A 25681-nucleotide genomic window follows, 5' to 3' on the forward strand; every position below is an offset into this window, starting at 1 on the left:
ATGAAAGATTCACATGTATCCTCCATTCGAACATATTGCAATACACATACTTGTGATTTGACGGGGAGGCGTAAGAGAATCCGTGGAGCTAGTTCGGTTGTTGTTCGTGATATGTTGGTGAATAATTTTCAAGGTAATCCAGTACAAATAACACCGAAAGCGGTCATGGCGATGATGCGCAATAATATGAATGCTGATATATCATATTACAAGGCTTGGAGAGGAAAAGAACTAGCAGACAATATTTTGAAAGGTGATCCTATCAAGAGTTTTACTCTACTGCCTTGTTATTTGCACATGGTTGAGAAGATGAACCGAGGAAGCATAACAGACATATGTGTTGACGAGAAAAATCGATTCAAGTATATGTTTCTTGCTTTTGGTGCGTGTGTCAGGAGATATCGAAGCATGCGAAAATGTGTGTCAATTGATGGTACATGGTTGAAAGGCAAGTACAATGGTGTTTTACTTGTGGCATCCGCACAGGATGGAAATTATCATCAATATCCTTTGGCGTGGGGAATTTTCGATGGTGAGTCTACTTCTTCGTGGAGTTGGTTTTTGACGAAGTTTTTAGAAGTAGTACCAGACTCGAATGATCTGGTGATAATTTCAGACAGACATCAGGGAATAATTAATGTTGTTTCTAGTGTTTATAAAAATGCACATCATGGTCATTGTGTGTGGCATTTATCCCAGAACTTGAAAACCAGGTGCAAAAAAAAGGGCGCAACGGAAATGTTTTTGCAGATTGCAAAAATTTATAAGCAAAACGAGTTTGATGTTGCATACAGTGATTTTAGGAAGAGATATCCTGAGGCTGCGCAGTTTTTGGACGAAAGAGATACACTTGATCGATGGACTCGAGCATATTGCCCAAATACTCGTTACAATATTTTGACGACAAACGGGGTTGAATCAATCAATGCTAGACTACTTGAAGAGAGAAAGCTTCCTATAATATCACTTTTAGATTCTTTGCAGAGACTGTAGTAGCTCGTAACCAAAATCAGTAATTAAGAAATTAATCATAATTACTTGAATAGAGTTCGGAAGCTCCGAATGTAGGTTCGGAAGTTTCGAACAGGATCGGAAGCTCCGATCATATTACGTCAGGCATGACGATTGGCTAGATCGGAAGCTCCGATCAGGATCGGAAGCTACGATCACCCCTATCCGAAGTCAACCAGTGATATTTTGACACATGGCAGATCAGGATCTTCGAAAGCTCCGATGGCAGGATCGGACGTTCCAATCGAGGTTCGGATATTCCGATCGAGGATCGGAAGTTCCGATCGTTGTCTATAAATAGAGGGCCGGGGCTTCATTTCCAATTGCCAATTCCGAGTATTTCCCTCTCCTTTCTAGTCTATTCGAGTTGTTCTAGCCTTCCTAGGCTTGACTCGGTGGTCGGCGAGGCATTCGGAAGTCGTAGCAGAGTTGTGCCCAAGTTCTGGAGGCATCTACATCAAAGGGCTAACGACGGACGAAGGTATAGCTTTTGCTTCCTATAAATATTTAGGAGTATGCAATAGCTTAGTTAAGGCTTTTAGAGCACTTTAATGATAGTAGTATCATTTGGCAGTGTAGAGCAGACTATAGGCGTGGACCTAGAGTTGGTAGAGCTTGCACTGTTTTGAGGTACGGAAGTACTGTTCGAGATATCCTGACTGAGTATGCATGTATTATGTGACTGCATGATTTATATGTCATTGATTTATGCTGCATTCATTTGCATACTGAGCTATCTCCTTCGAGATGTCTGTTAGTAGGGTTTTTTCCTATCCTGTTAGTGGTTGGACTTCCATCGATTTGGGTCCGGAATATTCACTGGTATTATGGTATGGGAGCCACCTCCTGAAGCGACGGCACAGCGTGCTACATACCAGGGCCCGGTCTGTCTCTGTTATCTGATCCTTGACCTCGAGTTTATAGGGAGTTCACTTTGCATGCATGTATACTCATACTCTCGTACTGAGCGTTTTATGCTCACGTCTCGTACTCTGTGTTTCTGGACACCCTATTCCATGGGGCAGGTTTGCGATTGGACGAGGGGGGTGAATCCAAGAGGGGCTAGTCAGTGGTTGACCAGCTGGAGCTTCGTCTAGGTTTTATTTCTGTTGTTTTGAGGTTGATACAGCTATTCGATTTGGTTGTATATTATTTGGATAAATTACAGATTCCTTTACTTGGGATTGTATAATGTTTATGGTTTCCGCAGTTTATTCTGATATCTGTTTTATTAAGTTAATTGCATGCCTAAGCTCTGTTAGTAGGTGATCCGGGTAAGGGTCACTACATTTATGGTATCAGAGCATGCATAGTATTCTTGGGATTTAGACTTTTCATAAGGTAATCGTGAGGTATTTTTGTAGATGGCAGATCGTGACGACCGGAGTTCTCATGGCAGTATTGGTTTGCGTTGGGGTGATGCCGACCGGGAGCCTCGTCGAGAATGGCGTCATCGTCATCATGACGACGAGCATTTCACTGTGCGTCGATTCTTAGCTATGGGTCCTAAGCCCTTAGTTGGAGGTGAGTCTCCGGAGGATGCGAAGAATTGGTTAGACCGCATGGAGATGACTTTTCAGACTTTCCAATGCACCAAGGAGCAGAAGATGGAAACCCTGGGTTATCTTCTGGATGGACGTGCGCGCAGGTGGTGGAGGTTTACTTCTGCACCTTTTGTGGTGGCGAGAGGAGTGGCCACCTTGGCCGAGTTCCGCACAGCTTTTCAGAAGCTGTATTTTCCTCCTGCACTCCATCAGTCGAAGGCAGACGAGCTTCTGAGTCTGCGACAGGGAGCCATGTCTATTGATGAGTATCAGCAGAAGTTCTTTGATCTGCTATCCTATTGCCCCGAGATTGCTGATAGCTCTGGGATGAAGTATAATCTGTTCCTTCAGGGCCTTAACCCTGAGATCCATGACCGTGTGGCGGTTGGCGATGACATGTCCTACGAGGGTTTGGTGAGCCGTTATCACCAGGTGGAGGACAGCATTCGGCGGAACAGGTCTTTCCCTCAATCGAGGCCTGCTAGTTCTTTGGGTCCCCGTGCCCAATCTTTCAAGAAGTCTGGATCTACTTCTTCCTCTGGTTCTGGAGGTGTTGTCCGTTTCGGTAAGAAGGACAAGTGTGATCACTGTGGGAAGAACCATCCATCCGACAAGTGCCGTAGAGCTTCTGGAGCTTGTTTCCATTGTGGAGAGACTGGTCATGTCCAGAGAGATTGTCCACTATCTGGGGGAGGCGGTTCTGGATCTGGTTCAGGAGCTGGTTCTCAGGCCACCGTACAGCAGAGGTCGCAGGGACAGCCTGCTGGGAGTTCTCATTTGAGGCCATGAGCTTTTGGCCAGGTGTTTGCCCTGAGACATGATCAGGCAGTGGAGGAGAATGAGAAAGTCATCGCAGGTACATTTCTGCTTTATGGTATACCTGCTCTTGTACTTATTGACACTGGTGCATCTCATTCCTTCATTTCTGTACGTTTTGTTAAGAGACATAAGTTACCGTGCATTGCACTAGATGTAGTGATGTCTGTTTCTACTCCGACGGGCCAATCTGCTTTGGCTAAACGTCTAGTGATGGGTTGTCCTTTAGAGTTCGAAGGGAACATTCTGTTAGCGAATCTCATGGTCCTGGCGATGGACGAATTTGATTGCATTCTGGGAATAGATATGTTGACTACCTATCGAGCTTCAGTGGACTGCTATCAGAGATTAGTACGCTTTCATCCGGAGGGGAGTGAGAGCTGGTTTTTTCTATGGTGAGGGAGCGCGACCCCCGATGCCTTTGGTATCAGCTTTGAGAGCCTGTCGAGCTCTAGAGTCTGGCGGGGAAGGCTACCTTATCTATGCAGTTGATTTGTCCGCTGAGAGTATTGGGATAGAGAGCATTCTTGTTGTGGATGAATTTCCAGATGTATTTCCTGATGAGATTCCGGGTTTTCCTCCTGCTAGGGAAGTCGAGTTTGGCATAGAGTTGATGCCGGATACTTCACCTATTTCTTGAGCACCGTATCATCTGGCTCCGTCAGAGATGCATGAATTGAAGAATCAGCTACAGGATCTTTTTGACAAGAGGTACATTCGTCCTAGTGTATCTCCTTGGGGAACTCCTGTTCTTTTTGTAAAGAAAAAGGATGGGTCGATGCGGCTGTGCATTGACTATCGGCAGCTGAATCGAGTCATTGTGAAGAACAAGTATTTGTTGCCTCGTATTGATGACTTGTTTGATCAGCTGCAGGGCACGTCAGTTTACTCCAAGATTGACTTGAGATCTGGGTATCATCAGTTGAGAGTCCATGATCAAGACGTAGCCAATACTGCATTCCGTACTCGCTATGGGCATTACGAGTTTCTAATAATGCCATTTGGTTTGACTAATGCGCCGGCTATATTCATGGATCTGATGAACCGTGTTTTCAAGGAGTATTTGGACAAGTTTGTCGTGGTATTCATTGACGACATCTTGGTGTTTTCGCGTAATATGGAAGAGCATGTTTCTTACTTGCGGTTGGTACTGCAGACTCTTCGAGATGAGCAGTTGTATGCCAAGCTGAGCAAGTGTGAGTTCTGGATGGATAGAGTGGTCTTTCTTGGCCATATCATATCCAGGAAGGGGATTTCTGTTGATCCAAGCAAGATTGAAGCGGTACTAAATTGGTCGCGTCCGACGACAGTTGCTGAGATCCGTAGTTTTCTGGGTCTAGCAGGGTATTATCGTCGCTTCATTCTGAACTTCTCTCAACTAGCTCGACCGTTGACGCAGCTTACTCGCAAGGGTGTGGACTTCGAGTGGTCCTCCGAGTGTGAGGAGAATTTCTGTGAGTTTCGACGGCGGTTGACTTCTGCACCGGTGTTGGCATTACCGTCAGGATCTGGAGGGTATGTGGTATACACTGATGCTTCTCTTCAGGGGTTAGGTTGTGTTCTGACTCAGAATGGGCATGTGATCGCATACGCTTCTAGACAGCTGAAGCTTCACGAGGACAACTATCCAGTCCATGATTTGGAATTGGCAGCCATTGTGTTCGCTTTGAAGATCTGGCGTCATTATCTGTATGGCGAGAAATTTGAGATCTTCACCGACCATAAGAGTCTCAAGTATTTGTTCACTCAGGCGGAGTTGAACATGAGACAGAGACGTTGGATGGACTTAATTAAGGACTATGATTGCAAAATTAAGTACCATCCGGGAGTTGCTAATCTCACCGCTGATGCTTTGAGTCTTAAGGTACGACTATCCGCACTTCAGACTTGTTCGATGTCTAGTGCGATCAGTGACTGTTTTACTTCAGGTTATACCTTCAATCATAAGAAAGGTATGCAGAGTATCCAGATGTTTGCGATATTATCTGAGCCAGCCAGCCTTGTATTCGCGGATCCGAGATGCTCAGATGTCTGATTCGAAGACCCAGCGTTTAGCTCGTCTAGCTAACGAGGGTAGCTCGTCTGGATTTCATTATCAGTCAGATGGTTTTCTATGTTTGTCTGGTAGGCTTGTGATTCCACAGGAAGAAGAGTTGAGAGAGGAGATTTTGTCTCAGGCACATCGCACTAAGTTGAGTATTGATCCTGGGAGCAACAAGATGTACAAGGATCTACGTACTCGTTTCTGGTGGAAGGGAATGAAACGCAGTGTTTATCAGTTTGTTTCGAATTGTTTGGTGTGTCAACAGGTCAAGGCAGAGCACCGACGACCTGGAGGATTGCTTCACAGTCTGCCTATTCCTGAATGGAAATGGGAGTTTATCACAATGGACTTTGTGACCCATTCTCCGGTATCCCCAAGGAACTGTGATGCTATCTGGGTTGTGGTGGACCGACTCACCAAGTCAGCGCATTTCATTGCCTATAGCCGAGAGTACTCTGTGGATCGCTTGGCACGGATGTACATTCAGGAGATCGTTTGACTTCATGGAGTGCCTGTAAGCATTGTCAGCGATCGGGCCCCAGGTTCACTTCTAGATTCTGGGGGAATGTTCAGCGTGCGATGGGTACTACTCTCAGTTTGAGTACTGCCTATCATCCGGAGACTGATGGTCAGTCAGAGCGCACTATCCGTACTTTGGAGGATATGCTTAGAGCGTGCGTCATGGATTTTGGTTCAGCCTGGCAGGATCATCTGCCGTTGATCGAGTTCGCGTACAACAACATCTATCATACTAGTATTGGGATGGCACCTTTTGAGGCGTTGTACGGGCGACGTTGTCGTACTCCACTCTTCTGGGAAGAAGTGGGGGAGAGACAGGCTGAGGGACCGGAGCTTATCCAGCAGGCGGTAGACATTGTCGATCAGATCAAGAAACGGATTAAGACTGCACAGGATCGTCAGGCCAGTTATGCTAATATCAAGCGTAGGCCTTTGCAGTTCGATGTCGGGGAGAAAGTATTTCTGAGAGTGTCACCTTTCCGCAAGATTCTCAGATTTGGCCTTAAGGGCAAGTTGTCTCCCAGGTTTATCGGTCCGTTTGAGATCTTGGAGAGCATTGGCGATTTGGCTTATCGACTAGCTTTGCCACCACATCTATCCAGTATTTACGACGTGTTTCACGTATCTCTGTTGCGACGGTATGTGGCGGATGAATCTCATATTCTGCAGCGGTCTGAGGTTCAGGTGAACAAGGATTTGACTTATGTTGAGAAACCTATTCGTATCCTGGATTATAAGGATAAGGTTTTGCGAAACAAAGTCATTCCTTTGGTTTTAGTTCAGTGGCAGCGCCGAGACACTGAGAAAGCTACTTGGGAGCTTGAGGACAGGATGCGTGAAGACCATCCTGAGTTGTTTTGATTTCATTCTTAAATTGTATTCAGTTGCAAACTCTGTAAACGTTTGATTTGAATAAAGAATGTTTTTGTACCTTGTATTGCATTCAGTACTTAAGATCTGATTTCGAGGACGAAATATCTTAAGTGGGGGAGAATGTAGTAGCCCGTAACCAAAATCAGTAATTAAGGAATTAATCATAATTACTTGAATAGAGTTCGGAAGCTCCGAAGGTAGGTTCGGAAGTTCCGAACAGGATCGGAAGCTCCGATGCAGGATCGGAAGCTCCGATCATATTACGTCAGGCATGACGATTGGCTAGATCGGAAGCTCCGATCAGGATCGGAAGCTCCGATCACCCCTATCCGAAGTCAACCAGTGATATTTTGACACGTGGCAGATCAGAATCTTCGGAAGCTCCGATGGCAGGATCGGACGTTCCGATCGAGGTTCGGACGTTCCGATCGAGGATCGGACGTTCCGATCGAGGATCGGAAGTTCCGATTGTTGTCTATAAATAGAGGGCCGGGGCTTCATTTCCAATTGCCAATTCCGAGTATTTCCCTCTCCTTTCTAGTCTATTCGAGTTGTTCTAGCCTTCCTAGGCTTGACCCGGCGGTCGGCGAGGCGTTCGGAAGTCGTAGCAGAGTTGTGCCCAAGTTCTGGAGGCATCGACATCAAAGGGCTAACGACGGACGAAGGTATAGCTTTTGCTTCCTATAAATATTTAGGAGTATGCAATAGCTTAGTTAAGGCTTTTAGAGCACTTTAATGATAGTAGTATCATTTGGCAGTGTAGAGCAGACTATAGGCGTGGACCTAGAGTTGGTAGAGCTTGCACTGTTTTGAGGTACGGAAGTACTGTTTGAGATATCCTGACTGAGTATGCATGTATTATGTGACTGCATGATTTATATGTCATTGATTTATGCTGCATTCATTTGCATATTGATCTATCTCATTCGAGATGTCTGTTAGTAAGGTTTTTCCCTATCCTGTTAGTGGTTGGACTTCCATCGATTTGGGTTCGGCATATCCACTGGTATTATGGTATGGGAGCCACCTCCTGAAGCGACGGCACAGCGTGCTACATACCAGGGCCCAGTCTGTCTCTGTTATCTGATCCTTGACCTCGAGTTTATAGGGAGTTCACTTTGCATGCATGTATACTCATACTCTCGTACTGAGCGTTTTATGCTCACGTCTCGTACTCTGTGTTTCTGGACACCCTATTCCATGGGGCAGGTTTGCGATTGGACGAGGCGGGTGGATCCAAGAGGGGCTAGTCAGTGGTTGACCAGCTGGAGCTTCGTCTAGGTTTTATTTCTGTTGTTTTGAGGTTGATAAAGCTATTCGATTTGGTTGTATATTATTTGGATAAATTACAGATTCCTTTACAAGGGATTGTATAATGTTTATGGTTTCCGCAGTTTATTCTGATATCTGTTTTATTAAGTTAATTGCATGCCTAAGCTCTGTTAGTAGGTGATCCGGGTAAGGGTCACTACAGAGACTGACATCATCTTGGTTTGTCCGATATCGTAACGCATCAGTTGCAGCTAACAATAATCTGACCCCTACCATCGAGGGAATTCTTCGCAGCTTGTTCACTGATGCCCAAGGAATGCAAGTTTTTGAATTGGGACGTCTTGAGTTTGATGTTCGGAGTGGTCGACACTCGGCCATTGTGGACCTGGAATCTAAAAGATGCACTTGCGAGTTTTTGATATTGATAGATTCACATGTGCTCATGTCATTGCAGCCAGTTGGTTAGCGAATATTGACTTGTATCAATTGTGTTCAGAGTATTATTCTATGATGACATGGTGTATGGCTTACTCAGAGACTGTCTATCCAGTTCCGGAAGAAAGTGAATGGCCACCTAACATTAATTTTCCAGTTGTATTACCTCCTTGTCTACAAAAAAAAGTGGGTAGAAAAAAACAAAATAGAATTCCTTCGATTGGAAAATTTAGTAAAAGATAGAAGTAGCTTTTGTGTTTTGTAATAATGAGTTAAAAAAACATAGAAGCAACCTTTGTGTTTTGTAATAATAAGTCAAAAAAATATCTTGTCCAAAAAAAATTGGGTCGGCCCAAGAAGTTTCTTGGTCAACCCAAGAGTTTTTGGGTCAACCCAAGAGTTTTTGGGTCGACCCAAGAAGTTTTTTGGTCAACCCAAGAGTTTTTGGGTCGACCCAAGCCTTGGGTTGACCCAAGCTCTGTTACCCAGGGTTTGGGTCGACCCAGAGCTTGGGTCAACCCAAGGCTTGGGTCGACCCAAGCTTTGGGTAAACCCATAGCTTGGGTCAACCCAAGCTACCCAAACCTTGGGGGTTCCTTGGGTCGACCCAGGGTGATCCAAGTCTTGGGTCAACCCAATGAGTTTTGGGTCGACCATGGTTGTAAATCGTTAAAATCAGTGGATTCAACTATTAAAACATGTATCATTATATAAAATACTCGTGAAAATAGGATATACATATGTTATAACTTGAAAGATTATATATTAAAATCGTTCAATCAGTGGATTCAACTATTAAAACATGTAAGGCCCGGGATTATTTAATTTTAATTCGAGAATATTTAATTTGGGAATATTTAGAGTTTAGAATTAAATTCTAATATTCTTAAATTAAAAAGGATTGAAATTGAATTAAATCACTTTTCCGGGGATTGAATTGCAAATAGCCAAAATTTCAGGGACTAAACTGCAAATATGCTTATATTTATCTCCTCTTCACGTGTAAAATCAGATGAAATGCAAAGAAAAGGGCAGAGGCACGGCTGAAGGGTTTCAAAACGCCATTTTCAGATTTTTAGTCTTTTAAAGCTTTGATTTTGCGTGTTCCGGTCATCAGAAATTCCAGATAAATATATATCTGTGATCACCGCTCCGAGACCTTCGTTTTGGTACAAGTTTTATTCATTTTTATCAGACTTTATTTTGATGTTGAAGATGGAAATTCATGATTTTATGATATATGCGTGTATGAGCTGTACCGATTGTGTATTCGTAGACGATTCAAAAAAAGACTATCGTTCGAATTTTATATGATTTTAGCAAGCAAAATTCGAACCCTACCTTATCTAATTATGATGCTTTTGATGGTATTGAGATGATATTATAAGTTATCTTGATTTGGATATTTTTTGGATTGCCGATTTTTAGCCGTTATACCGTCGATTCGAAAAATGTCAAAACTTTGATATTGTTGAGTTAATGAAACATGAAGTGGAGTTGAAATCTGATCTTGTGAGATTGTATACATATCATTTCAGATCTTAGCACAAGATTGACGACTCGAGAAGTAGTCTTCGAACCGTGACAAAGTTGAAGCAAGGTTTGCTAGCATTGCACTTGAGATTGAGTTGAGAAGCTGAGCAGATTTTGACATGTTGTTGTTGTTTGTATTTACAGATTTTAAGTACTTTCAGACGTGCTATCGAAAGGTATAAATGACAGCTATCCAGATGGGATAGAACCCTCGAGATAGCTATTATTCTCGAGTAAATCACATACGTTCTTGCTATTGTTTTGTTATGTGCTTCTATGTGATTTATATGAGTTTTGATGCTTTGTTTGATTATGTGATTACATGTTCAAGATGTTTTACAGTCTTTAATGCATACAGCTTATGTTGCATTCATCTTGAACTCCAGCCTGTAAAGCATAAAGGACAGATTAGCCTAGAGTGCGAAATGACATTTGGAGAATTATAGTTGAGTGGCATGGATTGCAGCCTTTTCTTTCAGAGCCAGAAGACTCTCTATAATTGCACCAAAGTCAGAGGATTAAAATACTTGATGCCGCCTCGATTGGGAGTGTCGGCGGTTTGATAGTTATTTTATTCCTCGGGATCCCAAAGAACCAAGCTTTATTGATATCAGCTTTGATAGCCTATTCTTCAAACATGCATTGCATTTATTTTATAGCATTAGATGAGATGCTATTGTTATTGCATGTTTTGTTATTTATACTGGGATTTTATTCTCACCGAAGGTATCCGGCTATTGCTTTATTTTGTATGTGTGCATGGCAATAGGTGGGGCAGGAGCTGGTCAGAAAAGACAGGGATAGCTCGAGATAGAGTCTTAGCATGTGAGGACACGGGTTATAGCAGCAAGACATGTACTTTGAGTGGATAAACATGTTAGAAAGGATACAAGAATGTTGTATAAGTTTTTAACTACATGTGTAACTTGTGTAGGAAAGCTTATCAGATGTTATTAGATTGCATGTTTATTATTTTGGAGCTTGTATCAGAGTATGTGGATGTATGTTTCAAGTTTGACAGCAAAAATCTTTCCTGCATTTTCTAGAAAATGTAGCCCGCTCGATCGGTAGAAGTTCGTCGATCGAGTGAGGGCCTTATTTTGCAAAACAGGGGGTTTGAGTTTTCTTGGCCGCTCGATCGGTAGAAGTTCACCGATCGAGCGAGGCCAAGAATTCCCTGGATCCGAGAGCTTCTAGTTTGAGCTCGCTCGATCGGGCAACTTTCGCCGATCGAGCGAGACACTGTAATTTTAAAAAAATATATATATATTTTTTTAGCTCTTGGATCTTTATATCCTTTGTGTACTTGATTCATTGTTATGTATAATAAATTGCCCTAAGATAAGATTAGCAACCCGGGTCCCCACAACAGGTGGTATCAGAGCATAAGTTTCTGGATTTAGATAGAAGTTGATGAGCGGGGTAGATTGAGTCTGTCTGATTGTTTGATATCACATGAGATTACATGTTGTATCTGATTATGTGCTTTCATTGCTACTGCATGCTATATATGCAATTGTATTCCAGAGTATCCTCAGTAAGAACCTGAATTCTCATGAGAATGCATGAGAATGCTTATCAGAGAAGGATGGAATAGATTGCATGTGATATTGTTTATGGACTAATCTATTTGACAATCAGATATGCCTCCTCGTAAAGCACCGGCCATTAGATAGCCATTAGCGGTTCCTCAAGCTGAACCAGCAGTAGTACCACCGCCAGTTGTCGAAACTCAGAATGCACAGGGTAGTACATCTGCTGATCCTATGGATCCTACTGCTACTCCAATGGAGACTTTGTTGAAGCGATTTCAATCATTCAAACCGCCAAAATTGAAAGGAACAGAAAACTCAGTTGATTGTGAAAATTGGCTTGAAGATATAGAACAGCTGTTTGAATCACTCGACTATACCGATGATCGTCGTATCCGACTGGTAATACATCAACTTCATGAAGTTGCCAAAAGTTGGTGGATTACTACAAAATGGGCATTGGAACAACGAGGTACGATTATCACCTGGACTATCTTTAAAACTGAGTTCTATCAACGTTTCTTTCCAGTCTCCTACAGGAAGGATAAGGGTGCTGAATTTGCCAATCTAAGGCAAGACAACTTGAATATTGAGGAATATGTGGCCAAATTTTCAAGTCTTTTGAATTTTGCTCCACATATAGCAGCAATTGATGAAGCAATGTCAGATCAGTTTATCAATGGCCTTAATCCATATGTGTTTACCTTGGTGAACAGTGGACGACCTAATACTTTTGCCGATGCTTTGAACAAAGCTAAGGGAGCAGAAGCGGGGTTATTGCGACAACGAGGGACACCGTTCATTCCCCAGCCATTTCCACATCTTGTATCAACATCAGTTCCACAGAATCCGCCACAGTTTCAGCAACCATCTCTCAGAGTTGAGGAAGGAAGCAGTGGAAAAAAGGATTCTAGATTCAGGCCAAAAAGGAAGCAATTCAAGAGGGCAGGCAGTAGTTCTTCCAGTTCTAGTGAACAGAGACAGTTTGGTACAGGTCAGAGAACTGGTGAATCAGGAGTGTTTTGTGGTAAGTGTGGTGGATGACATGCTATCGATCAGTGCAAAGGTGTGTCAGGTAATTGCAATATTTGTCGCCAACCAGGTCATTATGCCAAAGTATGTCCTCAACGAGCTATGAGTGAAAGTTCTTCTCGACTAGCACCTCAGGCAAAAAGGCAATCAGTGCATTCATTCCAGCCTCAGCAACCTCAGCAACAGACCAGAGTAGGAGGAAGCCAGACTGTGACTCAACCTCCTAGACAACAGGCTCGAGTATTTGCACTTACTGAGGAGCAGGCTCAGGCAGCACCTGACGATGTCATAGCAGGTAACTGCTCTATTTATGGTTATCATGCCTATGTTTTGATAGATATAGGTGCATCACATACATTCATCTCTGAAAAATTTGTTATGATGCATTCTTTATCGTCTGAGCCATTGCCTACTGTTGTTTCTATTTCTTCACCTTTGGGTGAAGGTATTATCTCTGTTCGAATGATTCGAAATTGTACTTTTCAATATGATAAGAATGTGATTGATCTAGATTGTATAGTACTTGGATTATCAGATTTCGATTGTATTGTTGGTATAGACATGTTAACTAAGTACAGGGCAACTATAGATTGTTTCCAGAAAGTGGTTCGATTTAGACCAGAAATGGCATCTGAATGGAAATTCTACGGTAAGGGTTCTCGAGCCAAGATCCCTTTGATATCTGTGTTATCTCTGACCCGGTTATTGCATCAAGGTATAGAAGGATTTCTGATTTATGCAGTCGATGTATTGAAATCCAGTCCAGCAGTAACAGATATTCCAGTTGTCCATGAATTTGCTGATATATTTCCTGATGAAATTCCTAGTTTACCTCCAGTCCGAGAGATAGATTTCAATATTGATTTAATGCCAGGTACTCAACCCATATCCAAAGCTCCTTACATAATGGCACCTATTGAATTGAAGGAGTTGAAGGATCAGCTGGAAGATTTATTGGCCAAAGGGTACATTAGGCCGAGCGTTTCACCTTGGGGCGCTCCGGTACTATTTGTACGAAAGAAAGATGGTTCAATGCGATTATGCATCGATTATCGTCAATTGAACAAGGTAACAATCAAGAATAAATATCCACTGCCTAGAATAGATGATTTGTTTGATCAACTATAGGGTTTGAGCATCTATTCTAAGATTGATTTGTGATCTGGATATCATCAGCTGAGAGTAAGAGATGAAGATATTCCAAAAACTGCTTTCAGAACAAGGTATGGACATTATGAATTTATCGTCATGCCTTTTGGTTTAACCAATGCTCCTGCAGTATTTATGGGATTGATGAATTAGGTATTTCAAAAATATTTAGATGATTTTGTTATTATCTTCATTGATGATATCTTGATATATTCCAAGAATGTGGATGATCATGCTGAACATCTCATAATCATTTTACAGACTTTGAGAAATGAGAAATTATATGTCAAGTTATCGAAATGTGAATTTTGGTTGCAGAAAGTTGTGTTTCTTGGGCATATTATTTCAGGTGATGGGATTTCAGTGGATCCAAGCAAGGTCGAGGCTGTACTAAATTGGCCTAGACCTATATCAGTGCCAGAAATATGGAGTTTTATGGGCTTGGCAGGTTATTATAGACGTTTTATCAGAGATTTCTCCAACATTGCGAAGCCTATTACACAATTGACTCGAAAAAATAAGCCGTATGTCTGGACTGAAGCTTGTGAAATGAGTTTCTTGGAGTTAAAGAAGAGGCTTACCAGTGCACCTGTCATGACGATTCCATCAGGTACGGGTGATTTTGTAGTATATTATGATGCTTCTCACAAGGGTCTGGGTTGTGTGCTTATGCAGCGAGGGCATGTTATTGCTTATGCTTCGAGACAGTTAAAGCCACACGAGACTCGATATCCTATCCATGATTTGGAGCTTGCCGCTATTGTCTTTGCATTGAAAATATGGCAACATTATCTTTATGGTGAGAAGTTTGACATCTTTTCTGATCATAAAAGTTTGAAATATCTGTTTTCGCAATCAGAATTGAATATGAGACAGCGTAGATGGCTTGATTTACTGAAAGATTTCGATTGTGAGATCAAATATTATCCAGGAAAATCTAATGCAGCTGCAGACGCCTTGAGTAGAAAGGTATGTTCCTTATCCTTGTCTACGATAGGTGTATCTCAATTGGTGGAAGATTGTTGTATTTCTGGACTAGTATTTGAAACAGATAGGCAACCTATTCGTGTTTATGCTATGAAAGCTGAGCCAGAACTTTTGATAAGAATCAAAGAAGCACAGAAAGAGGATCCGACTATTCAGAATTCGATTGCTATTGTCAGATCTGGACATCAATCTGAATATCAGGTCAGTGGTGATGATGTGTTATATGTGAATAACAGACTTGTTGTTCCAGATGTTTCAGACTTGAAACAGCAGATATTGAAAGAGGCTCACAGCAGTCGATTTAGTATTCATCCTGGTGGCAGAAAAATTTATAATAATCTGAAGACACAGTATTGGTGGAAACAGATGAAAGCAAATGTCACAGATTTTGTGTCTAAATGTTTGAATTGCCAACAAGTAAAAGCAGAAAGAAAGAAACCAGGTGGTCTATTGCAGAGTCTATCAGTTCCAGAATGGAAATAGGATCATATTTCTGTTGGAGAATGGTGTTCAGATCAATCAGGATTGATACCCGGTGCAGCGGAAGTTTAAAAATTTATATATGGAACGATTCCATAATAGGTATCAAAACTTTACGATTAAATTGTGTGTGTAAAAATTAAATAACAATTAAAAAATTTTACCTCCAATCTCGAATCGAGATTATGGACACCAACAGATTACTCTGCTCTTGTTGTATATCCCAGGAACTGATGGAGGAACTGTTCTTCAATCAGGTCCACAAACAGAGATTTAATCCCTCTGATAGATTGCACTAGAAAATCTATCAGAAGTTTCTACGAAGAGAATTAACGAATTTGATCCGTTAAACCAGACTGCAAATTCAAAATTCACAGGCTGGAATTTTCAGAACAGAGAGGGAGGGGGTGGCGGCCACTGTTAAGAAAAACCAGGGTTTTCGAAAATTATTTTGTGACCTCTGTTGTGTAATTTTTGTACTGCAATAACTTATTTATAATGTGGGCTGCTAACAGCTTAGGGCCCATTAGTCATAAGTTCAAGCCTGACAAGCAAAGCCCGCATGTTCAGAAATTAATATAAAATTCATCGTGACTCAGATTGATAAACCAATTTCACCAATGTGCACAGAAACCATTTCTGCATCTTTTAGAGTCAAGATAAATTTTCTGAATCCGAATTCAGTGATTTCCAAAAATGCCCATCCCTATGTCATTTTAGGAAATCTTACACCTCTACTCTGATATAAGAAGTCCCACTTCTTTATTCATTAAATTTAACTCTTTAAATTTAACTATCTCAACGGGGATTAAAAATCCATTACTCTGTGTGGCCCTCAATGGTTCAGGGATACAGCTAGCCGTGGGCTCACAACTCCTTGTGACTCGGAACAACAATTTCCGACTTGCCCATCGAATCATGGTAAGAGCGCCTAGCAACATCGCCCCATGATTCCCTAGGTATCACTGATAGTGCCTGCAAGAACCAATAGATTTTGGTTAGCGTACAGTACGGTCCCTTCATCCATATATCCCGATCGAATCAACAACCATTGGTAAATCGAGAGTCGTTCGAGATTCGATAACTATGCAATAAATCTTGAAGATCAAATAGTGACATCGCATGTGCTACTAAGAAACCATTTCTTAAAACACATCATGTACTCTGGCCAGAGATTCGTCACACTAATATCTCCTCAGATTGCATAGGATATCCACACTAGCAAGTATGCGGTGAATCCTTGACAACAAAGCATCGACTCCTATATGTGTCGTAACTGTACCCAATCCCGACACCTGATGACCCTAATAGAGTCGGTAAACGAGTCAAAGTACAGTACTAGCATATAGAGTCTCAATGATGTTTCAAGTAGTAAGGACTAATGGTGTACAATCAAAACCACGGACTTTATCCACTCGATAAGTGATAACCACTTGGAAAGTTCGAATAGGGTAGTTCGATCATTCATCGTATGAATATCCATTTGCATGCTTTGAACATCTCTATGTTCCATACCAATGAAACGTGGTACTCGACATCGCAAATGCTAGTCTCAATCTTGAGCGATCCTTATCCTTATTAACGGACGGCTCAATCGACTAGGAACTGTTTAGAATATACAGTGACTATAAGATGTGTTTCATGATAGTCATCCCCATGTACTACCACATCTTACATACACTATATTATATTCAAGGTCTTTATCAAAACAACAATAGTATATCACAATATAACAATATGAAGAAAGATAAAGTCATTGCCATTAATAAAAGTGTAAATTATATTAAACAAAAGATTGTTTATACAAAGAGTCATCAAAACCCTTAGCCACAAGTTGGCTCACCGGGCACCCACTCTTTCAATTTCCATGAATTTCGTTACACAGCTACCACGTTCATCCAGAGGGTATGATGCCATTTGGGTTATTATCGATCGTTTGACGAAATTAGCATGTTTCATTCCGTAGAGAATGACATACAGACATGATCAGATGGCAGAAATCTACGTCAGAGAAGTGGTAAGATTACATGGTGTGCCTAAATCTATCGTTTCAGATCAAGACCCTAGATTTACATCACACTTTTGGCATAGCTTGCAACAAGCTCTTGGTACTCAATTGCATCTGAGTACAGTGTATCATCCTCAAACAGATGGACAGTCAGAGCGGACTATCCAAACACTTGAGGATATGTTGAGAGCTATAGTACTAGATTTTGGTACTAGTTGGCAAGATTCATTATCACTTGCAGAATTCTCTTATAATAATAGCTATCAGACGAGCATTGAGATGGCTCCTTTTGAAGCACTGTACGAAAAGAAATGCAGATCACCGTTGTATTGGGATGATATCTCAGACGTACCAGATGTTGGGCCAGATATGATCCAAGAAATGACAGAAAAAGTGAAGCTTATACAGAAAAAAATGAAAACAGCTCAAGACAGACAAGAAAAATATGCAAATATCAGACGACGACCTCTATCTTTTGACCAGGAAGACAGAGTTTTCTTGAAAATTTCTCCGTTTAGAGGTACAGTCAGATTTGGCAAGAGAGGAAAGTTATCTCCACGTTTTATTGGTCCATATGAGATTATCGAGAAGATAGGCAATCTTGCTTATCGACTCGCTCTTCCTCCATCTTTGTCTGGTATTCATGACGTATTCCATGTCTCTATGCTGCGGAAGTATCAGCCTGATCCTTTCCATATTCTTCAGCCTGATGAAGCTGAACTTGACGAGACTCTCAGTTATTTTGAGCAGCCTATTCAAATTCTTGATCGCAAAGATAAACAGCTCAGAAACAAGACAATTCAGCTAGTCAAAGTTCAGTGGAGTCGACATGGCATTGAAGAAGCGACTTGGGAGACTGAGTCAGACATGAGACAGAGATTTCCAGAGTTGTTTCATTGATGTGAGTTCTTATTCTGCTTTATGTTATTTCCTTCTGTAGTGACCCTTACCCGGATCACCTACTAAACAGAACTTAGGCATGCAATTTAACTTAATAAAACAGATATCAGAATAAAACTGCGGAAACCATAAACATTATACAATCCCAAGTAAAGGAATCAGTAACTTATCCAAATAATATACAACCAAATCGAATAGCTGTATAAAACCCAAACAACAGTAATAAAACCTAAGCGAAGCTCCAGCTGGCCAACCACTGATTAGCCCCTCCTGGATCCACCCTCCTCGTCCAATCGCAAACCTGCCCCATGGAATAGGGTGTCCAGAAAATACAGAGTACGAGACGTGAGCATAAAACGCTCAGTGCGAGAGTATGAGTATACATGCATGCAAAGTGAACTCCCTATAGACTTGAGGTCAAGGATCAGATAACAGAGACAGACCGGGCCCTGGTATGTAGCACGCTGTGCCGTCGCTTCAGGAGGTGGCTCCCATACCGAGATAACCGTGGATACGCCGGACCCAAATCGATGGAAGTCCATCCACTAACAGGATAGGGTACAACCCTACTAACAGACATCTCGAAAGAGATACAGCAAGATGCAAATGAATGCAGCATAATATCATGGCATATAAATCATGCAGTCACATAATACATGCATACTCAGTCAGGATATCTCGAACAGTACTTTCGTACCTCAAAACAGTGAAAGCTCTACCAACTCTAGGTCCACGCCTATAGTCTGCTCTACACTGCCAAATGATACTACTATCATTAAAGTGCTCTAAAAGCCTTAACTAAGCTATTGCATACTCCTAAATATTTATAGGGAGCAAAGCTATACCTTCGTCCGTCGTTAGCCCTTTGATGTCGATGCCTCCAGAACTTGGGCACGACTCCGCTACGACTACCGAACGCCTCTCCGACCTCCGGACCAAGCCTAAGAAGACTAGAACAGCTCCAAAAGGTCTAGAATGGAAAGGAGAACTCGGAATTGGCAAATGAAAGTGAAGTCTCGGCCTTCTATTTATAGACAACGATCGGAACTTCCATATTTGATCGGAACGTCCGAACCTCGATCGGAACGTCCGATCCTGTCATCGGAGCTTCCGAAGATCCTGATCTGCCACGTGTCAAAATATCACTTGATGACTCCGGATAGGGGTGATCGGAGCTTCCGATCCAACCACACGTCATGCCTGACGTAATAACATCGGTGCCTCCGATCGCTCATCGGAGCTTCCGATCCTGTTCGGAGCTTCCGATCGTGCCTTCAGAGCTTCCGATCCGTCCGATACCTAATTCAATTAATTAGCATTAATCCTTTAATTACTCAATTAGGGCACGGGCTACTACACCTTCTCTTATGTGTATACAGATTGTCTATACAGTTTGCTTATGATTTCGAGGACGAACTCATGTCTTAGTGGGGGAGAAATGTAAGGCCCGGGATTATTTAATTTTAATCCGAGAATATTTAATTTGGGAATATTTAGAGTTTAGAATTAAATTCTAATATTCTTAAATTAAAAAGGATTGAAATTGAATTAAATCACTTTTCCGGGGACTGAATTGCAAATAGCCAAAAGTTCAGGGACTAAACTGCAAATATGCTTATATTTATCTCCTATTCACGTGTAAATCAGATGAAATGCAAAGAAAAGGGCAGAGGCACGGCTGAAGGGTTTCAAAATGCCATTTTCAGATTTTTAGTCTTTTAAAGCTTTGATTTTGCGTGTTTCGGTCATCAGAAATTCCAGATAAATATATATCTGTGATCACCGCTCCAAGACCTTTGTTTTGGTACAAGTTTTATTAATTTTTATCAGACTTTATTTTGATGTTGAAGATGGAAATTCATGATTTTATGATATATGCGTGTATGAGCTGTACCGATTGTGCATTCGCAGACGGTTCGGAAAAAGACTATCGTTCGGATTTTATATGATTTTAGCAAGCAAAATTCGAACCCTGCCTTATCTAATTATAATGCTTTTGATGGTATTGAGATGATATTATAAGTTATCTTGATTTGGATATTGTTTGGATTGCCGGTTTTTAGCCGTTATGCCGTCGATTCGAAAAATGTCAAGACTTTGATATTGTTGATTTAATGAAACATGAAGTGGAGTTGAAATCTGATCTTGTGAGATTGTATACATATCATTTCAGATCTTAGCACAAGATTGACGACTCGAGAAGTAGTCTTCGAACCGTGACAAAGTTGAAGCAAGGTTTGCTAGCATTGCACTTGAGATTGAGTTGAGAAGCTGAGCAGATTTTGACATGTTGTTGTTGTTTGTATTTACAGATTTGAAGTACTTTCAGACGTGCTATCGAAAGGTATAAATGACAGCTATCCAAATGGGATAGAACCCTCGAGATAGCTATTATTCTCGAGTAAATCACATACGTTCTTGCTATTGTTTTGTTATGTGCTTCTATGTGATTTATATGAGTTTTGATGCTTTGTTTGATTATGTGATTACATGTTCAAGATGTTTTACAGTCTTTAATGCATACAAATTATGTTGCATTCATCTTGAACTCCAGCCTGTAAAGCATAAAGGGCAGATTAGCCTAGAGTGCGAAATGACGTTTGGAGAATTATAGTTGAGCGGCATGGATTTCAGCCTTCGCTTTCAGAGCCAGAAGACTCTCTATAATTGCACCAAAGTCAGAGGATTAAAATACTTGATGCCGCCTCGATTGGGAGTGTCGGCGGTTTGATAGTTATTTTATTCCTCGGGATCCCAAAGAACCAAGCTTTATTGATATCAGCTTTGATAGCCTATTCTTCAAACATGTATTGCATTTATTTTATAGCATTAGATGAGATGCTATTGTTATTGCATGTTTTGTTATTTATACTGGGATTTTATTCTCATCGGAGGTATCCGGCTATTGCTTTATTTTGTATGTGTGCATGGCAATAGGTGGGGCAGGAGCTGGTCAGAATAGATAGGGATAGCTCGAGATAGAGTCTTAGCATGTGAGGACACGGGTTATAGCAGCAAGACATGTACTTTGAGTGGATAAACATGTTAGAAAGGATACAAGAATGTTGTATAAGTTGTTAACTGCATGTGTAACTTGTGTAGGAAAGCTTATCAGATGTTATTAGATTGCATGTTTATTATTTTGGAGCTTGTATCAGAGTATGTGGATGTATGTTTCAAGTTTGACAGCAAAAATATTTCCTGCATTTTTTGGAAAATGTAGCCCGCTCAATCGGTAGAAGTTCGTCGATCGAGTGAGGGCCTTATTTTTCAAAACAGGGGGTTTGAGTTTTCTTGGCCGCTCGATCGGTAGAAGTTCACCGATCGAGCGAGGCCAAGAATTCCCTGGATCCGAGAGCTTTTAGTTTGAGCTCGCTCGATCGGGCAACTTTCGCCGATCGAGCGAGACACTGTAATTTAAAAAAAAAAAAAAATTTAGCTCTTGGATCTTTATATCCTTTGTGTACTTGATTCATTGTTATGTATAATAAATTGCCCTAAGATAAGATTAGCAACCCGGGTTCCCACAAAACATGTATCATTATATAACATACTCGTAAAAATAACGGATACATATGTTATAACTTGAAAGATTATATATTAAAATCGTTAAACCAGTGGATTCAACTATTAAAACATGTATCATTATATAAAATACTCGTGAAAATAGGATATACATATGTTATAACTTGAAAGATTATATATTAAAATCGTTCAATCAGTGGATTCAACTATTAAAACATGTATCATTATATAACATACTCGTGAAAATAACGGATACATATGTTATAACTTGCAAGATTATATACCAAAATCGTTAAACTAGTAGCTTCAGCGGTTAAAACATGTATCATTATATAAAATACTCGTGAAAATAGGATATACATATGTTATAACTTGAAAGATTATATATTAAAATCGTTCAATCAGTGGATTTAACTATTAAAACATATATCATTATATAACATACTCGTGAAAATAACGGATACATATGTTATAACTTGCAAGATTATATATCAAAATCGTTAAACTAGTAGCTTCAGCGGTTAAAACACGTATCATTATATAAAATACTCGTGAAAATAGGATATACATATGTTATAACTTGAAAGATTATATATTAAAATCGTTAAACCAGTGGATTCAGCTATTAAAACATGTATCATTATATAAAATACTCGTGAAAATAGGATATACATATGTTATAACTTGAAAGATTATATATTAAAATCGTTCAATCAGTGGATTCAACTATTAAAACATGTATCATTATATAACATACTCGTAAAAATAACGGATACATATGTTATAACTTGAAAGATTATATATTAAAATCGTTAAACCAGTGGATTCAACTATTAAAACATGTATCATTATATAAAATACTCGTGAAAATAGGATATACATATGTTATAACTTGAAAGATTATATATTAAAATCGTTCAATCAGTGGATTCAACTATTAAAACATGTATCATTATATAACATACTCGTGAAAATAACGGATACATATGTTATAACTTGCAAGATTATATATCAAAATCGTTAAAATACTCGTGAAAATAACGGATACATATGTTATAACTTGCAAGATTATATATCAAAATCGTTAAACTAGTAGCTTCAGCGGCTAAAACATGTATTATTATATAAAATACTCGTGAAAATAGGATATACATATGTTATAACTTGAAAGATTATATATTAAAATCATTAAACCAGTGGATTCAACTATTAAAACATGTATCATTATATAACATACTCGTAAAAATAACGGATACATATGTTATAACTTGAAAGATTATATATTAAAATCGTTAAACCAGTGGATTCAACTATTAAAACATGTATCATTATATAAAATACTCGTGAAAAGTTTCTTGGTCAACCCAAGAGTTTCTGGGTCAACCCGAGTTTTTGGGTCGACCCAAGAAGTTTTTTGGTCAACCCAAGAGTTTCTGGGTCGACCCAAGCCTTGGGTTGACCCAAGCTCTGTTACCCAGGGCTTGGGTCAACCCAAGGCTTGGGTCAACCCAAGCTACCCAAATCTTGGGGGTTCCTTGGGTTGACCCAGGGTGATCCAAGCCTTGGGTCAACCCAATGAGTTTTGGGTCGACAATGGTTGTAAATCGTTAAGCCAGTGGATTCAACTATTAAAGCATGTATCATTATATAACATACTCGTGAAAATAACGGATATGTTATAACTTGAAAGATTATATATCAAAATCGTTAAACCAGTGGATTCAACTACTAAAACATATATCATTATATAACATAATTGTGAAAATAAAACCTTAAATTCATCAATTCAAAAGAAATAAAGATCAATGAATAGTCCATTGATTATCAAACATATTACAGAGTAAAAAAAATCTAAACTCAGTTACAAGTTTGTCATCTAACTTTAATACTAGGTGATCACTTTTATTGGATAAAGCATATCCAGCAACGGCGAGGACAAATGCTCCCGAATCCTCACTGTAAAATAAAAAAAATATGAAACTATTAGTCATCTGCCAATGATAAACATATTACACATTAGAGATATGATAACGTACTGTTTAATCTGGGCTTTGAACTCATCAAACATTTTTATAGACCATGACCTCTCAGGGTGTGGGTTGTTTCCAACAAAAGATAGCAGACGAGCAACGTTGATAAGTATAGGCCCTATGTCCTCATCCAAATCTTTGCACTTAGGATCGTGCTTTCGCTGCAAATCATATATAGTGCACTTATTGACCCCTGCAACGAGTTTTAGTAAAAACCATCGTCCATCTCTGTGGACTGGGATGAGGATTATTCGCGCCTTTGCTCAGGAGACACAAGGCCATTTTGGATCCATCCCTTTAACCACCCCTACCATATTTGTTTTGAGAATTCGGTTTTCAACTTCATCCACCACGAACATCGACACATAGAAATGCCTATCCATCAGGGACACGTTTGGTGACATCACTTCAGGATGTTTTAGCTGAATCTCAAGTAATCCACGGAGAGCTTCACCCATGAGCTAAATTCGACAGAAGAATATTTTTCAAAGATAAAAAATAATTGATCTACAAATGTTCACAAATTTTAAATGCTTACACAAATCGTGACGGACGAATTTGCGATTGTCATGGGCTTGTAGAACGACTTTTCATAATTGTCATAAAATCCTTTTATTCTTCTAGGCGAACTTACGAGCATCGATGCTCTAACTCGAGCCAACGAGTTGTTTACCTTGAAAGTCAAGTACTCCACAAATGGCCTCACACCGTCACAACCTCTCGACGTGGTTGCCTCAGAACCTGACATAACCACATTAGGAGTCACCTGAATATCTAAAAACATAAAGTTGATCATTTATTATGTTATGCTATACATAAATATATACGTAAAAAAAATGCATTAACTCACCTTCAAAGGATTCCTCTGGTATAGTTGGCAGCTCAACTCGGCTATTTTTGGAAAACAATTCCCTGATCATATTATCATCAACACCTAACAGCATACATCAAACAACTTAAAATTAAAATGACAATTTTAATACATAATTCTCTTATGTGCACTTAATTAAAAATTACTCACCAACGTCTGCCTCAAGTACAGATGATTTTCTCTTTTGCCTTCTGCTATAGACCATGCTATAATCTCTCTGAACATGTACCGTCGTCTGAGACCTGATCTCAGCCAAACCTGCTCTAATCTGTTCAGTCAAACTCGATCTCAACTCATCAAAACAAGCTTTTATTTGCCTTATACACGCTCTGGTGTCGATAAATTGTGTTCTCATCTCAAGACGCAATGAGTTAATGGTATCATCCAATTCACTCAAACGCCGCCCAAAACGATGCTCAAGGGATGATGTGCGGCGGGTAGGATTGGCTCCAACGTAGACTCTAGGCCCCGTACGAATGGGACGAAGAGTGCTAGAGCTGGATCTAATGGCATCAACAGAAGGGGTGCTGGAGCTGGATCTAGTGGCTTCAATAGAAGGGTTGCTAGAGCTGGATCTAGTGACATCATGCTCGAGAGGGTGCTGGCTGCATATAACAGCCTTACCCTGACTTCACAACTCTAGTACCCGAGTGGTGACGACATCTGGTGCAGAATCAACAAAAACACCGGTGGTATAATATGATGACATGAGTTCCTCATAAGTAGGAGTCAAATATCCAACATAATCCTATATTTATTTAAAATCGTATCAGATAAATAAAAAAAATTATGTCCACAGCTACGATATCAAATTAATTAATATTACTTACATCTATATCACAGGCACCAAATGCTGCACTAACATCAACATCAGACGGGACATGATTTGCAGGCCACATGTTCGTCACCCACTGAAACATCCTGGGCAAAATCAAACCGTCTACTATATCTTTTCTCTTGGCAAACTTTTGTGCCACACTAAGATAATATTCATAAGCCAAGATCTGCGAAAATTATTTCAAACAATGTTATTATTATAAATAAAAATAACAAAGTCACTTTTAACATTCAAAAAATGATATACCTGCAGAGGCAGTACAAAACCACATAGAAGAAAATT

The 25681-nt window shown here is 40.2% G+C and overlaps 1 protein-coding gene across 1 annotated transcript; it reads left to right on the top strand.

The window, feature by feature from the left end:
• Positions 1–993, top strand: LOC140862145 (uncharacterized). Its single transcript, XM_073265147.1, has one exon. The coding sequence runs from the start codon at positions 1–3 to the stop codon at positions 991–993; it is 993 nt and encodes a 330-aa protein (XP_073121248.1).
• The last annotated feature ends 24688 nt before the right edge of the window (positions 994–25681 follow it).

This window comes from Henckelia pumila, chromosome 4 (genome assembly GCF_033568475.1).
Source record: "Henckelia pumila isolate YLH828 chromosome 4, ASM3356847v2, whole genome shotgun sequence".
Classification (NCBI taxonomy): Eukaryota; Viridiplantae; Streptophyta; class Magnoliopsida; order Lamiales; family Gesneriaceae; genus Henckelia; species Henckelia pumila.